Source organism: Orcinus orca, chromosome 13, assembly GCF_937001465.1.
Source record: "Orcinus orca chromosome 13, mOrcOrc1.1, whole genome shotgun sequence".
Taxonomy (NCBI): Eukaryota; Metazoa; Chordata; class Mammalia; order Artiodactyla; family Delphinidae; genus Orcinus; species Orcinus orca.
Window position 1 is genome coordinate 4,637,185 of NC_064571.1, and position 14,046 is coordinate 4,651,230.

The 14,046-nt window shown below is 43.6% G+C and overlaps 1 protein-coding gene across 7 annotated transcripts in view; it reads right to left on the reverse strand.

The window, feature by feature from the left end:
* IL18RAP (interleukin 18 receptor accessory protein) overlaps positions 1-14,046 on the reverse strand; it is a 34,111-nt gene that overhangs the window by 7,690 nt on the left and 12,375 nt on the right. For all 7 annotated transcript variants that reach the window (XM_033401693.2, XM_049696076.1, XM_012535964.3 and 4 more), the window contains 3 exons: positions 8,015-8,165; positions 3,405-3,470; positions 1,684-1,807 (listed from right to left, as the gene is read on the reverse strand). In XM_033401693.2, the coding sequence (XP_033257584.1) occupies positions 1,684-1,807; positions 3,405-3,470; positions 8,015-8,165 (341 nt within the window). The remainder of the gene's footprint in view (positions 1-1,683; positions 1,808-3,404; positions 3,471-8,014; positions 8,166-14,046) is intronic.

Consider the following 14,046-nt stretch of genomic DNA (forward strand, 5'->3'; position numbering starts at 1 on the left):
TCTGTTGAAATGTTTTAAAATCCAGGAGGAAGTGCTTAATACAGAGGCTATTACTTTGGAACAGATGTTGGGAAAATGAGGGACTCTAGCTCCAAATGTCTAGAGTTTTACTTTCCATTGAGCCAAACTGTCTTCCCAGTAAATTCTTCCCACTAATCTGGGTTGCAAACTAAGTCTAGTTTCTCATACAACTTAATAGCTTCCAAGTACTTCAAGACAGAGGTCCCACATTGCAACAGTAATCAGATCTACGGGAAAGAACGAGGGTGACTGTAGTTGGCAAATGTCTGGGTAAATGTAAGACTATCTCTTCTTTCTTTAATTTCTTTAAAAGTTATAGTTTCACATATGCAGACAACAATAAAATGATACCTCAGTTATCAGTTATACCTCAGTTATACCTCAGCCATTTTGGTATTATTTAAGCCTTCACTAATTCCCTACACCTACTCCCTTGTCATTATATGGTTCTTTTTGGTAATATTTACCTACCTTGAAGTGCACAATCTAGGTGTATACTTTTTTTTTTCCCTCATGCATGGCATGAGGGATCTTAGTTCCCCGACCAGGGATAGAGCCTGTGCCCCTGTAGTGGAAGGCGGAGTCTTAACCACTGGGCCACCAGGGAAGTCCCTAGCTGTATACTTTTGACAAATGGTTATTAGGGTATACAACATTTCCAACTTCCCAGAAAGTTCTCTTGTATCCCTTTCCAGCCAATGCCTAGCCTACCAGAAGGAATAACAGTTCTGATTTTTTTCACCTTAGATTAGTTTTTCCTTCTCTAGTCAGTTTGTTCTTTTTATTGTTGAATAATAATCCACTGTATGAATGAATGTAACCGTGTTTTAATTTTTGACTATTGTAAATGAAGCTGCTGTAGATATGCCTAAAAAAACCCCAAAAAAGACAGCTATCTCACCTCTGGGTCTCCTTTTCCAGGTTGGATTGCATCAACTATTCCTCATTTCTCGTATTTTCGGTCAGATCGCTTATTATTGTGCCATTTTCTCTGCATACGCTCCGGACTGTTAAGGACCCCAACACTGGGGCCCTGACTCGGCCCACTCTGGACGGACGGCACAGGGGGGAATGGAGAATGGCTGGCTAGGGTGCAGAATCCTTTCCCGTTTGTTCCATATGCCAAGTCTATTCAAGCAGCATGGGTTGTTATGTCTGCTGGTTGGTTTGGTGGGCAAAGTAGCCACATCAAATTGTTACTACAAATTGAACTTTAAAACAACTGATAAAAAATGTAAAAAATAAAATAAAAAGATTATTTTAAAAAAAGGTGGGGGGAATTTCCCGGTGGTCCAGTGGTTAAGACTCAGCACTTTCACTACCTAAGACCTGGGCTCAATCCCTGTTCGGGGAAGTAAGATCCCACAAGCTGTGCGGCCAAAAATAAAAAATAAAATAAAAAATAAAATAAAAAATAACAATAAAAAAAACACAACGGAAATATTTCATTCTATGGCCCTCTGTGAAACTGCATTTGGCCCCCAAGTTTAAAATTAACTCACGCTTTGCATTTCTATACTTTTATTTGCACGACTAGTTGGCGCTAGTGGCCACACCAACTCCTTCTGTTTGTTCAGCTCTGTGTGTACATTTCAGGGGGTTCTAAAGGTGAAAGCTTTTAGTGTGAGTTGCAAAGAATAAGTTCGCTCATTTCCTTCTTACCTTCTCCCCTCAGGTGTTGGGACTTCCCACTCCTGGTCAGAATCTTTGACGTACCATCGTATCACAGGCTTAAAGTTTATTTCGAAGCCAAATCGGGCCGTGCAGTTAAGAGTTAAAGGCTTTCCTGAAAAAAGGGCCACAGAACACAGGAAGGAAGCCCGTGAGAACACTTTGTCCCGTGCAGGAGGAAGACACCATCTGGAAACTGTTCCCTGGGGCAGTCAGGTTCGCAGGTAAAACAGGTGTACCAGACAAAGCCAAACGTCCACCTGTCTCTCATTCGGAAACAGGTAAAACCAGGGATGTTTGTCTCTACTGGGCAGCTCTTAGATCTCAAACCTGTGACTACATTTCTGCAAACGAAGATAGGCATGGTCACAGCACTACGGGTTCTGATGTGGTTTAAGGATAAACGCCAGGAAAATGAGCAGTTTCAGGGACCAGCTCTGTCTTCCGACGCTGCTGTTGAAGTAGTACAAGGGTGCCAGTAAAGAAATACTAACTAGTATTTGCATATTAAATGAAAATCCTGAGGTTTGGGCGGCATGAAGTTTAAAGAAGAGAGTATTTAGATATTCAGCTGAGTATTTTGAACGTTACACTGTGGACTGACATGCATGTAACTGCGCTACCTTCTTTCTGCCCATTTTCTCTGGAAGGGGTATCCAGATATGCTCTGCCTCAAACTCAATATTTTAACCGTGAAATGTTTAGGGACTCCATTTGAAAACTCACCTTTGCACCTTAATAATTCTTTCCCCACAGTAATACTTTAAAATTCATTGGTACCTTGTGTAACTTGGCTATTTTTGAATTAATTAATGTTTTCCCTGCTTCTTTCCTCCTTCCTTTCATTCTTGTGATTTTGCCCGTACCGTTATTTCTATTTCATAATCAGGGTATACCGCTACCGCCACCTAGTGGTGATTTAATAATATCTATTTTTACATTTCTTTCTATAATGATAAACATCTTATTAGCATTTAAAGGAAACCGCCACCCAGTGGCCTTTTACCATAATATCTACTTTTACCTTTCTTTCTACAACGATAAATATCTTATTAGCACTTAAAAGAACACTTACTTTATTGAAACAACCAGCACTTGGTTTTGAAGAGAACGGTTCCTATTTGGCTATGTGGGAAGATGTAGATGTCACTGAAGCTGACAAAATCAAAGGGGACCACAGGAAGTCACTTTCCCCCTCTACCCCAAAGAAGACACTAATTTGGAATACAGCTTATTTGAGCAAGGGTTGTAGTATTCTCCTACAATTTATCTTAAAGGCTAGACCAAACGCTGTATTCGTAAGGGTTAAGGCTACCTACGTTGGTTAACTGATTAAATTTATAGATTTAATCAATGAACCTAACCAATCTGTGTAACCCACTGTTCCTGGGTGGAGTAAGGAAGAATCTTAAAAAAAAAAAAAATCTATTGATCATGCCTCACATACAAGTCACCTAATATATCAATACATCATCCCATATTTCTCAGTGCCACCTTGTGAGGTCAGTTCTATTTTGTCTAGTTACAGATTTATAACCTGAGGCTTCAGAAGATTAAATAGCTGTCTAAGATCACAGACCGAGTCAGTGGCCGAGGCTAGATTCACCCCAATTCTGTTTAATTTGAAATCCCCAGGCTCTTCACTGTAACACACTTAGACCTGCTCCCAGAAGCAAAGTGTCATTCAAGGGTGATGACACCACCCACCTTACCAAGTTCCACTTCCAGGGTGTCCTTGATGGGATCCAGAATATCTGGTTTGAGATTCGTGTTCTTCACTAAAAGATGAAAATAAAAATTATTATTTGCACCAGGAAATCCGAAGGCCTGCTTCCTGAAGATTTGAACGCACGGTCACACTTTGATCTAAATGTTTTGGAACTTCCTTTTCAAATTTCATCCATAATGTACAAGGCTAGAGACTCAAGTCTCCATGTGAAAATCACGCCTCCAGAAATGACTGTGACATCAGGTTGCAGGTGCTAGCGAAACCTGAGTCCTTGATAAATCCATACCCGCCCAGGGGGAACCTCCTTCCAGGCCAGCCCCGCGGGCCCATCGCAGATGTGAAACCCCACCCCATCTTCTCCTCCAAGACTGTTTTCTGGTGCATCCGGCTGAGTAATCCCACAGGAAGGAGGACGAACCTGAGAGAATGCACAGGTTAGCCAGATTGGAGCCCACCCCTCCCTCCATCCTCAAGTTCATGGTTTGTTTGAAAATAAAGGTGAGCTCAGCCCTTCATGAATCATTTTATCCCTCAGCTTCCTGCCACAAACTTTCACATATGCCTCCACTGTCAAACTCCCTCCTGAAGATGTCCCATCTCCTAAGAAAGGAAACTTCGTCACCTCTCTTCTGGAATTGTTCTCTCTTAATTCTCAGGGACCTCCTTCCCTCAATTACATTAGCTTCCTCCTGTATCTTTGACTCTCTCTCTCTCCTTCCCATCAGCATTTATCCACTCTCAGTCTCTCCATCTTAAAAAAAAGAGGAAAAAACCCTTCACCTTATACCCCTGCCCCACTCATTCTCCTCCCTTCCCAGCCAAGTTGTTGAAAGAGCGCTGTGTGCTCGTTTCCTCCCTCCCTTCCCCTCCCGTGAAGTCTGATTTCTGCCCCCATCACTCCACTGAAACCGCTTTGGCCAAAGTCACCAGTGACCTCCTTGCACCTAAATCCACTGGGCATGGCTGAGGTTTTTTTTTTTTTTTTTGGTACGCGGGCCTCTCACCGCTGTGTCCCCTCCCGTTGCGGAGCACAGGCTCCGGACGCGCAGGCGCAGCGGCCATGGCTCACGGGCCCAGGCGCTCCGCGGCATGTGGGATTCTCCCGGACTGGGGCACGAACCCGTGTCCCCTGCATCGGCAGGCGGACCCTCAGCCACTGCGCCACCAGGGAAGCCCACGGCTGAGTTTTTAGTCTGCTTTCCCTCTCAGTAGCATTGGCTGCTGGCGGGCATGCTCTCCTCTCCTCTTCGGGGTGCACGTTTCTGTGCTCTGAGGCTCGTCTCCCCGCTCTCCACTCACTCCCCTGAGCGCTATGGGCTTCTCCTCCTCTGCGCCTCTTGTGAGTATCACGTCTCCCCGGTCTCTCCTTGTGGTCTTCATTCCACCTACTCTCCTTGTGGGGCAGCTCATGCTCCAGGCCTCTCTTCCCTATGAAAGTTCTTGGCCCTCAAAATGCTCTCTCGCCTACACCATCAATTTCACTTCCTTTACTGCTCCCTCCCCACCTTGCCACTGATACCCACTTGCTGATGTAAATAACGACCTCCCTCTTCCCAAATCCAAGGAGCAGTTTCCAGGCTTCACCATATGAGGCCATGCGTCACTCCCTCTTTCTTGGGACACTTTATCGCTGAGCCCTGGTATAGCTACTCAATGTTCTTACACCACTTCTCCATCTCCTGTGGGGATGCTTCTCCGGCCCCCGTGCCTCCCAGTGCTGGATGTTCTAGGCTCTCTCCTCTCTATACTCCATCCCCACGTGACCCCATTCTCCCTCGGCTTTAGATATCCTGCCGGCGGCCACCCTCACATTCACATCTCCCGATGTAGTAGCCTGTATCCCAGACTGGTTTATCCAAATACCCACTTGTCATGGTGACTTGATGAATCAAAGTCATTTCAAGCTTAACACTGAATTTCTTCCTCAGACCTGCTTCTCTTTCAGTATTTTTTCTGTCTCATTACATGGTGCCACTGTTTACCAACTCATGCCAGAAAAGTAATCCGGCATTGATTTCCCTCTTTCATCTTGCACGTAAACTCCATCAACATGTTCTGTTGACACACACGTAAAGCCATTTCTAATCACCTCTGCTAAGTCTACTCAAAGAGTGACCAGAGACATCTTTTTAGAACATGATTCAAATCTGCGGCCCCCCCACCCGTGCCTTACACCAGCCCTTATGTATCCCATCCTACCCCTTCGACTTCCATCCCATCCCATCCTATTCCACCACTTCCCATCCAATCCCATCCCACCCTTATGTATCCCATCCTACCCCTTCCACTTCCATCCCATCCCATCCTATTCCACCACTTCCCATCCAATCCCATCCCACCCTTATGTATCCCATCCCACCCCTACCCATCCCATCCCATCCAACCCCATTCCATCCCATCCCATCCCATCCAACCCCATCCCATCCCATCCCATCCCATCCCATCTTCTCTCAATATGTTATAGAAAGTCCACCTCGTTGCCCAGCATAAAACCTGGCTCTCATACTGGACCCCTCCTTTTCCCTCTTTTCACTCCCAATTCCCAAAGCGTTTCATGTGTCACTTCCTAAGTATTTCTGGAGTTTGCTCTCTTCTCTCCATCCCTACTGCCCCTCCTAGTTCAGGCCACCATCAGCAGTTGCCTGCTTGACCCACAGCAGCCTCCTAATTCTTCTCTCTGTCTCCCTTGTCACCCCACCCCCAAACCCATGTTCTACATAACAAGAGTGATCTATCTCAAATCCAGATCTATTCATGACACTCTCCCACATAGAACCCTCAATGGCTCCCCATTTTTCCTTGGATAAAGTCCAAACTTACTAGAACAGTGTGATGTCTGTTCTGCTTCCAGATACCCTCAACTGACCTTCTCTTTCTCCCTGGAAAGCACCATGCTGTCTCTCATCTCCTGGATGTTAACTGTGCTGCTCCCTCTGCCTGGAACGGCATCTTTTCCACCTTCACTGGGCTAGTTTGTCTTCACCCCTCAGTTCTCACCCAGCCTCGGGGTACCCAGGTCTGGGTTTGTGTGTCCCCCACATGCCCCGCTGCTTCCCTTTCTCTCCACTCATCACACCGGACTGTAGTAGCCTGTTTCCTCTTTGTCTGCCCCACGAGACGGTAAGTTCTGGGAGGCCAGAGAAAGTGTCCAGGTGCTCATTCTTACAACCTTAGCACCAAGCCCAGTGCCTGACACATATCACATGTTCCACAAATACTGGTGTAAGAATGAATGAATGAAAGAACGAATGAGTAGATGAGGAAGACAGGAATGACGACAGAGAAGACTTAAAAAGATGTGACAGAGGTTGCAAAGCATCCTCTGGGAGAGAGAAAAGCAGATTCTGCCCCTGAAAGTTTGACGGGCGAGTTATCATGCCCGAGGGAGAGAGCAACCAGGCCTGGAGGGGCAAGTGGTCCAAGGTGGGTATTTGCCTTCTAACCCCTCATCCAAGCAACAATCTCACATAAATGTAAACTGATGAGGTCTAAAGTATTGCAGAGTGCAAGGGCCCAGAAGTAAGCAGGGGAGTTTGACTTGGTCTCAGATGCCCCATGTGGTTTGTATCTTGCAATGAAAGAAGAGGAAGTAAAACTGATTACTATATTTACTAAGAGCAGAGTCAACCATTCTGTACGGTTATGTTTTGATAGAGGCCATGCTTAAATTGATTACATCATACAGTTTAGCCATGCTTTACACTTGTAAATCTAATAAGAATGACCCAAGGGAAAGCCTGGGCCAAAAACAGACAAGTCACAGAAGAATAAGCTCAACGGGCCAGTAAGCAAATGGCAAGACATTCAACTTCATTCGTAGTCAGGGACACGTAAATTGGTCTGAAAAAAAGAGAGTCCACTTGACACCAAAGTCTGAAACCACCAAATATTACTTGGGAATAATGGGAATCTGTTCAGTGCTGATGCGGGTATAAATTAGCAAAACAATGTCTATGAACAATACCATGTGTTTATAACACAAAACACATTTTATAACATAAAACAATATTCTGTTTTATTAATGGATACATTACATATGTAGAAAAAGCATAAAACATAAATGGAAAGGATTATAAGCTAAGAGTGGGCTACATCTGCAAAGAGAGGAAGTGGGAAGGCCTCAAGTAGTATCTGTATTGTTTTGTTTCGACAAAGAAACCGTGAGATGGAAAAACCATTATTAAAGCTCGTGATAGGTACACGAGTGTTACTTATTTCTGGGTGTGAAATATTTAACATTGTTTTTTAATTTATTATCTCTTATATGTAAAATCTTTAATCTTGTTTATTTCTTTACATGAGCCTTTGATATTGTTTTTTAATTTATCACAAAACAAACCAGAATCAATGCGTAGAAAACCCAACCTGTGACAACTTGAATATGACCCAGAACTAGGCCTTCCTTGGAGGATGGAATCTAGGTGAATGGAAAATTGATGTTCACCAACATTCCAGGCTTTACGTGACTGTAGGCTATGAGTGTCTCCTTCCTCACCACAGAAAAAGGAAAAATATCACTAAGCCAAAGAAGATAACTTTAACTGGGTAATTGGGGTTGAAATCTCAAATACTGAAACTACAAACCTCACTTACCGATGGTTTTCACTCGAACAACAGCTCTGACTGTCCATGAACTTGAATTATCTGATTGAGTGTGATCACACACGTATGTGCCCTGGTGATGGTCGTAAACGTCATCCACTTTAATTGGGTTGCTCCTTTTTTCAGAGAGTAGTTTTCCATTCTAATCCAAGAGACAAGAAAATTAAATAATGTAACCAGAGAATTACTATTAATATTAAGCTCACCTATAGCGAAACTTCACAAATTTGAACCAAGGAAGGGGGAAGGTCAGTCTGATATAAGGACATTGCAGAACATAACACCCCCAAGCTATAAAAGATTCTGCTCAAAACTATATCTGTAAGATTCTTACTTGAAACGAGAAGCATTTTCAAAGACAATTACATGTGGAGATGAAGACAGCCCAGCAAGAGCTGTTTCACCTGGTAAAGCCCAAAGCGAGATTCAGGCCCCTAGACTCTAGAAAACTCATAGTGGTCTAAGTGGTCGATACCTAAATGAATTTTTTAAAAACACGTATATTTATATTTCTGGAAATTGATATAGATTTTCTGTGTATTGGGCTTACATAAAGTTTCTTCTTTAAATAAATTTCACTCGAATAAAAGAAAAAATGTTAAATTGAAAACATTAAGTAAGTAACTAAACAGATGTATCTAACTTTGACAAAGAAGGACTGGGATTCAGGAACAATTATTTAACTCCTAGTGGACTCAAAGTTGAGCGAGAACTAAAATTCAATTATGAACATTTCTCTCTCCTACTTAGAATCTCTCATTGACACTCCTTTGCCTTGAGGGTAAAGGTTAAAATTCTTCACAGCCTGATCTTGGCATTCCTTCCCCGACTCATTTCCTGCTTCTGCCCCTCTACCCATCTGTCATTCCCTACATAACCACGTTCTTTCTTAATCAGCATGTCTCCCACCACCTTTCCCCACTGGGAAGGCTGTTGCTCATTTTTCAAATCCAACTGAAGGGGTGGCTCTCACGGAGAGAAGTTATCAAGTCTCCCCGAGCAGGCTCAGTGACCTCTGCTCCATCATCACGGTAGCCTTTTTTTTTTTTTTTTTTGAGGTACGCGGGCCTCTCATTGTTGTGGCCTCTCCCGTTGCGGAGCACAGGCTCCGGACGCGCAGGCTCAGCGGCCATGGCTCATGGACCCAGCCGCTTACGGCACGTGGGATCCTCCCGGACCGGGGCACGAACCCATGTCCCCTGCATCGGCAGGCGGACTCTCAACCACTGCGCCACTAGGGAAGCCCACGATAGCCCTTTTATAGTAATGATGCATTTGGGTGTCTCCTCCTGTGAGTTGTCGAGGGCAGCCTTTGTGCCAAGACATTTAGCTGGTCCTGGACACACTGGGAGGAATAAACACAGATCCCTCCTCTGAGCGAGCTCTCAGCCTAAGGATGCGCGTCTGAGCAGTAAGCCAGAGTATAGCACACTCAGGTGGCTCTGCCTCATAGGAAAAGTAGGGACTCTCCCCCCAGTGTAATCCGAGACTTGAAGGGTATGCAGGAATCAGTCAATGCCAACAAGGACCTACTGCATAGCACAGCGACCTCTGCTGAATATTATGTGGCAACTAAATGGGAAAAGAATTTGAAAAAGAAAAAAGAAAGAAGAACGTAATTGACATTTTAGGAACACCTGAAGCAAAGCCTGCATGTAGGAAACAAGGCCAAGGTGAAAGGGCTGATGCAAGTAGATGTGTTTGATCTTTGTGTCTCCAGGATACAGCAAGCAGGCCAGCAAGAACAAGGTCTTTGTGAATAAGGGGTGAATAAATGCAAGTCAGTTGGAAGAAAGGTTTGGAAGTATAAGAGTCAGATGATCAGACATTTTTAGAAAAATGACTGGCAGCTCTTTTTTGACTGTGGAAACTCTTGTAAATTTAAGCAAAGACTATCATAATCACCATTGTATCTTTAGGGGCTAGGAAGTGGTAGGGGCACAGTAGTATTTATTGAATGATGGGGTATCAGTGTATCATTAATCTTATAATCATTAATCCTCTAACCTCTGTATAGCACCTGGCTTTCCAATTTCCTACTAAGAGTACTAGCAATATATCTTTCACCACTGCAGTCAAAAGAAAAGAGATAAACAACAAAAATAACAAAATATCAATAGTAAGAACTCATTACCTATGTAGACTACAAAGTTATTTCTCATGTGTATCTCGTGTGAACATTCAAAGGATTCTCTGCGGGGCTTCCCTGGTGGCGCAGTGGTTGAGAATCTGCCTGCTAATGCAGGGGACGCGGGTTCGAGTCCTGGTCTGGGAGGATCCCCCATGCCGCTGAGCAACTGGGCCTGTGAGCCACAACTACTGAGCCTGCGCGTCTGGAGCCTGTGCTCCGCAACAAGAGAGGCCGGGACAGTGAGAGGCCCGTGCACCGCGATGAAGAGTGGCCCCCGCTCGCCGCAACTGGAGAAAGCCCTCGCACAGAAACGAAGACCCAGCATAGCAAAAATAAAAATAAATAAATAGATAAATGAGGCAGAAGGAAATAACTGCCCTTTAAAACAGATTAAAAAAAAAAAGGATTCTCTGACTTGCACAGATTCTATGTCTTCCATTTTATAGATGAGAACACCGAGGTTCTGAAGTTTGTGTTTTGTTCTATACCATATAGCTCGTGAGAGGCCTGAGAATGTATCTACGTTCTTCTGATTCTGAGTTTCATGTTCTGATTGAGGAATTTCCCTTCCCCTTTGCTTGATGACTCGTAGAAGCAGAAATTCCCCTCCCCCAAGTCTCTGGTGTGGTTCCTGTGGCCCAAGAAAGAATTTCCAGTAGGTTGTCAAGGAGCTGAGAAGAGGGTCAGAACTGGTCAGAGCTGGGCAGCTGCAGGTAGGAAGTAAAACAAGGCCAAGAGGTGGGACTGACGAGGTTAGACATCTATCAAGAACATTTTAAAAGGAAGCTTCAGGGCACGGGGTAAAATTCAGAGATGAAATTTCTAGAGAACATGGTAATAACATACAGAGAACAGAAACTGGTGTGGAGGTGTGTCGTAAATCACATGAGAAATGAATGCAGAGGAGGGGATGCAGAGTTGGAACCAGGCTGCACCTGGGCCATAGGGAGGATGAGTGATTACAAAGTGGGCCTGACTTTTTTTAATAAAAAGATAAGTATGGCTTAGTGTGTATCATCAAGACTTTATGGGATGGAACTCAAACAAAACATCGAAGAGATAAGGGGCAAGAAATTTGTGTCAAGAATGATGGGAAGCTGATCTAATAACATAATCACAAATGATCCTAGTAGGAGAGAGACGTGCTAATGAGGCCACACAGGAAATTCTTTGTTTTGCTCAGATGTGAAGCGGTCGAGAGCAAAATACAGAAGCAGGAGCATCAGTCAGTGTGATCCTGTATAAAGAGCATCAGTGAGTCCCAGAGAGGACTGACACACGTGACAGCCTGCGGATTGCAGCATTGTACACACCGTAGGAAGTTGCCCAGGATTCTGAAATTTCACAGTGAGGACAATCGAATGGGCCAATGTATGGACCTTGGAAACAGCTTCCAAACATCGAATCTAAATGACTTTTACCTCTTCCCTACCAGGAATTGCATCAACCTTTGGTCTGGCAAGTCTCACCATACTTACCAGCTCTCCATGTCCCTGGGCTCGCGGGATGCCACCAGGTGCCAGGGACAAGGAGAACGAGGCCAAAGGAAATGAGAGGTGGCAGGTCTACGTGCGAAAATTCCATAGAACTCAGGGTTCAGAGATGACCCAGCAGCCATGTCAGCACAGTGGCATGTGAATGAGGTTGACTTAAACCACCAATGGAAAAGTCACTCAGGCACAGTCTTACCGCCAGGACGTCACAGCCATGTCACAGGCACCCATGTCTCGGTGCCCCAGACCCTTGCAGAAGAGCCTCTCCCACTGCCCTGTGTTAGAATTCTGCCTGGTGTCAAAGATTCATTTAGCTAAAGAACCGAAAACGCCCTCCCATTAAGGTCATATCATCTAAGACGAAGTCCGCTTACGCTAAAGCTATTTTTCATTATATTTTTATTGTAATTAATTAATTAATTAACTTATTTTTGGCTGTGCTGCGAGATCTTAGTTCCCCGACCAGGGATCGAACCCGGGCCCCCTGCAGTGGAAGCGCAGAGTCCTAACCACCGGACCACCAGGGGATTCCCATTATATTTTTATGAATTAGGAAAATAGTATTAGAATGAAAAACAGATAATTCCCTTTATGCTGACTTCTTCATCGTTCAATATTTCAGTTACGAATCTCCAAGTCTAAATTTTTTGAGGTGTCTATTAAAAATATTTTGGAACCCCCCCAGAGACTACAGCACATGGATTTATTTCGCGTGGTTGTTCTATACAACCGGCAGGTTCATCCCTGGTCGGCAGTTTCATGTGAATTCAGTGCCACCATGTTTTCATCCTCTCAGCCAGTGTTAGTGTTGTCGGTTTTGAGATACTCTTAAGTGTGAGCCACCCTTCACCTGAGTATCTGTGGTTTAGCATGAAGAAAAGGAACATTGGGTATTATTTCCTGCCTAATGGCATCACTTGTAGTGATACTTCCATGAGGTCTGTGACTTTCCAGGATACTGTCTGTGTGTGTGTGCATGTGTGTGTGTAAGCACATGTCCACACACGTGCAACTCATGAATTTCATGCAATCCATGAAACATAACCTAAATAATGACCTGTCCAAATCTCCGTCAGAAGATACAATTTTAACAACAGCTATGCTTTGCCTACTTTTAAGACAGATGCCTAGTCACCGTTAAACACATCCTGACATTTGCAGTCGAGGCCCCAGAGAAGAGAAATAAAGCTTCGTTTTGTGAATGTCATAGAACATGGGGGTTTAGTTCCTAAGAGCAGCATATGCAGAAAGCTGGCAACTACCGTGTAGCTTGTGCTTTACCAGAAAGTGAAAATAGCTTTCATTTCAGGGATACAATCATTGAAAATTCAAATGCATTTTCATTTTAAATAACGGGGCAAGCCTGGTTTGGGAACAGCCTACCTTGACGTAGTAAGGCATCTGTCATCCCAGATTACAAATACTTTTGAACCATGGGAAGTTTTGTTCTTAAGAGTGAACTGAAAATAATGAACAGAACCATCGGCTATTCTTACCAACCTCATTTTAGAGGTTATGAAATTAACGTGTTTCTTTTTTTTTAATTGAAGTATGTTGACTTACTATGTTGTGTTAGTTTCTACTATACAGCACAATGATTCACGTTACATATATATATGTCCTTTTTCATATTCTTTTCCATCATAGTTTATTACAGGATATTGAATAGAGTTCCCTATGCTATACAGTAGGACCTTGCCGTTTATCTATTTTATATATAGTAGTGTGTATCTGCTAATCCCAAACTCCTAATTTATCCCTCCCCTCTTTTCCCCTTTGGTAGTCATAAGTTTGTTTTCTATGTCTGCGAGTCTGTTTCTTTTTTGTAAATAAGTTCATTTTTGTCATATTTTAGCTTCCACATATAAGTGATATCATATGGTATTTATCTTTCTGTTTCTGACTTCACTTAGTATGACAATCTCTAGGTCCATCCATGTTGCTGCAAATGGCATTATTTCATTCTTTTTATGGCTCAGTAATATTCCATTGTGTGTATATGTACCACACCTTCTTTATCCATTCATCTGTTGATGGGCATTTAGGTTGCTCCCATATCCTGGCTATTGTAAATAGTGCTGCAATGAACATTGGGGTGCACGTGTCTTTTCAAATTAGAGGTTTTTCTAACTTTCCCAAGAGTGGGATGGCTGGATCATATGGCAGTTCTATTTTTAGTTTTTTAAGGAACCTCCATACTGCTCTCCATAGTGGCTGCACCAATTTACATTCCCATCCACAGGGTGGAGGGTTCCCTTTTCTCCACACCTCTCCAGCATTTGCTATTTGTAGACGTTTTGATGATGGCCATTCTGACCAGTGTGAGGTGGGACCTCATGGTAGTTTTGATTGCACTTCTCTAATAATTAGTAAGGTGCATCTTACATTAGGATTTTATT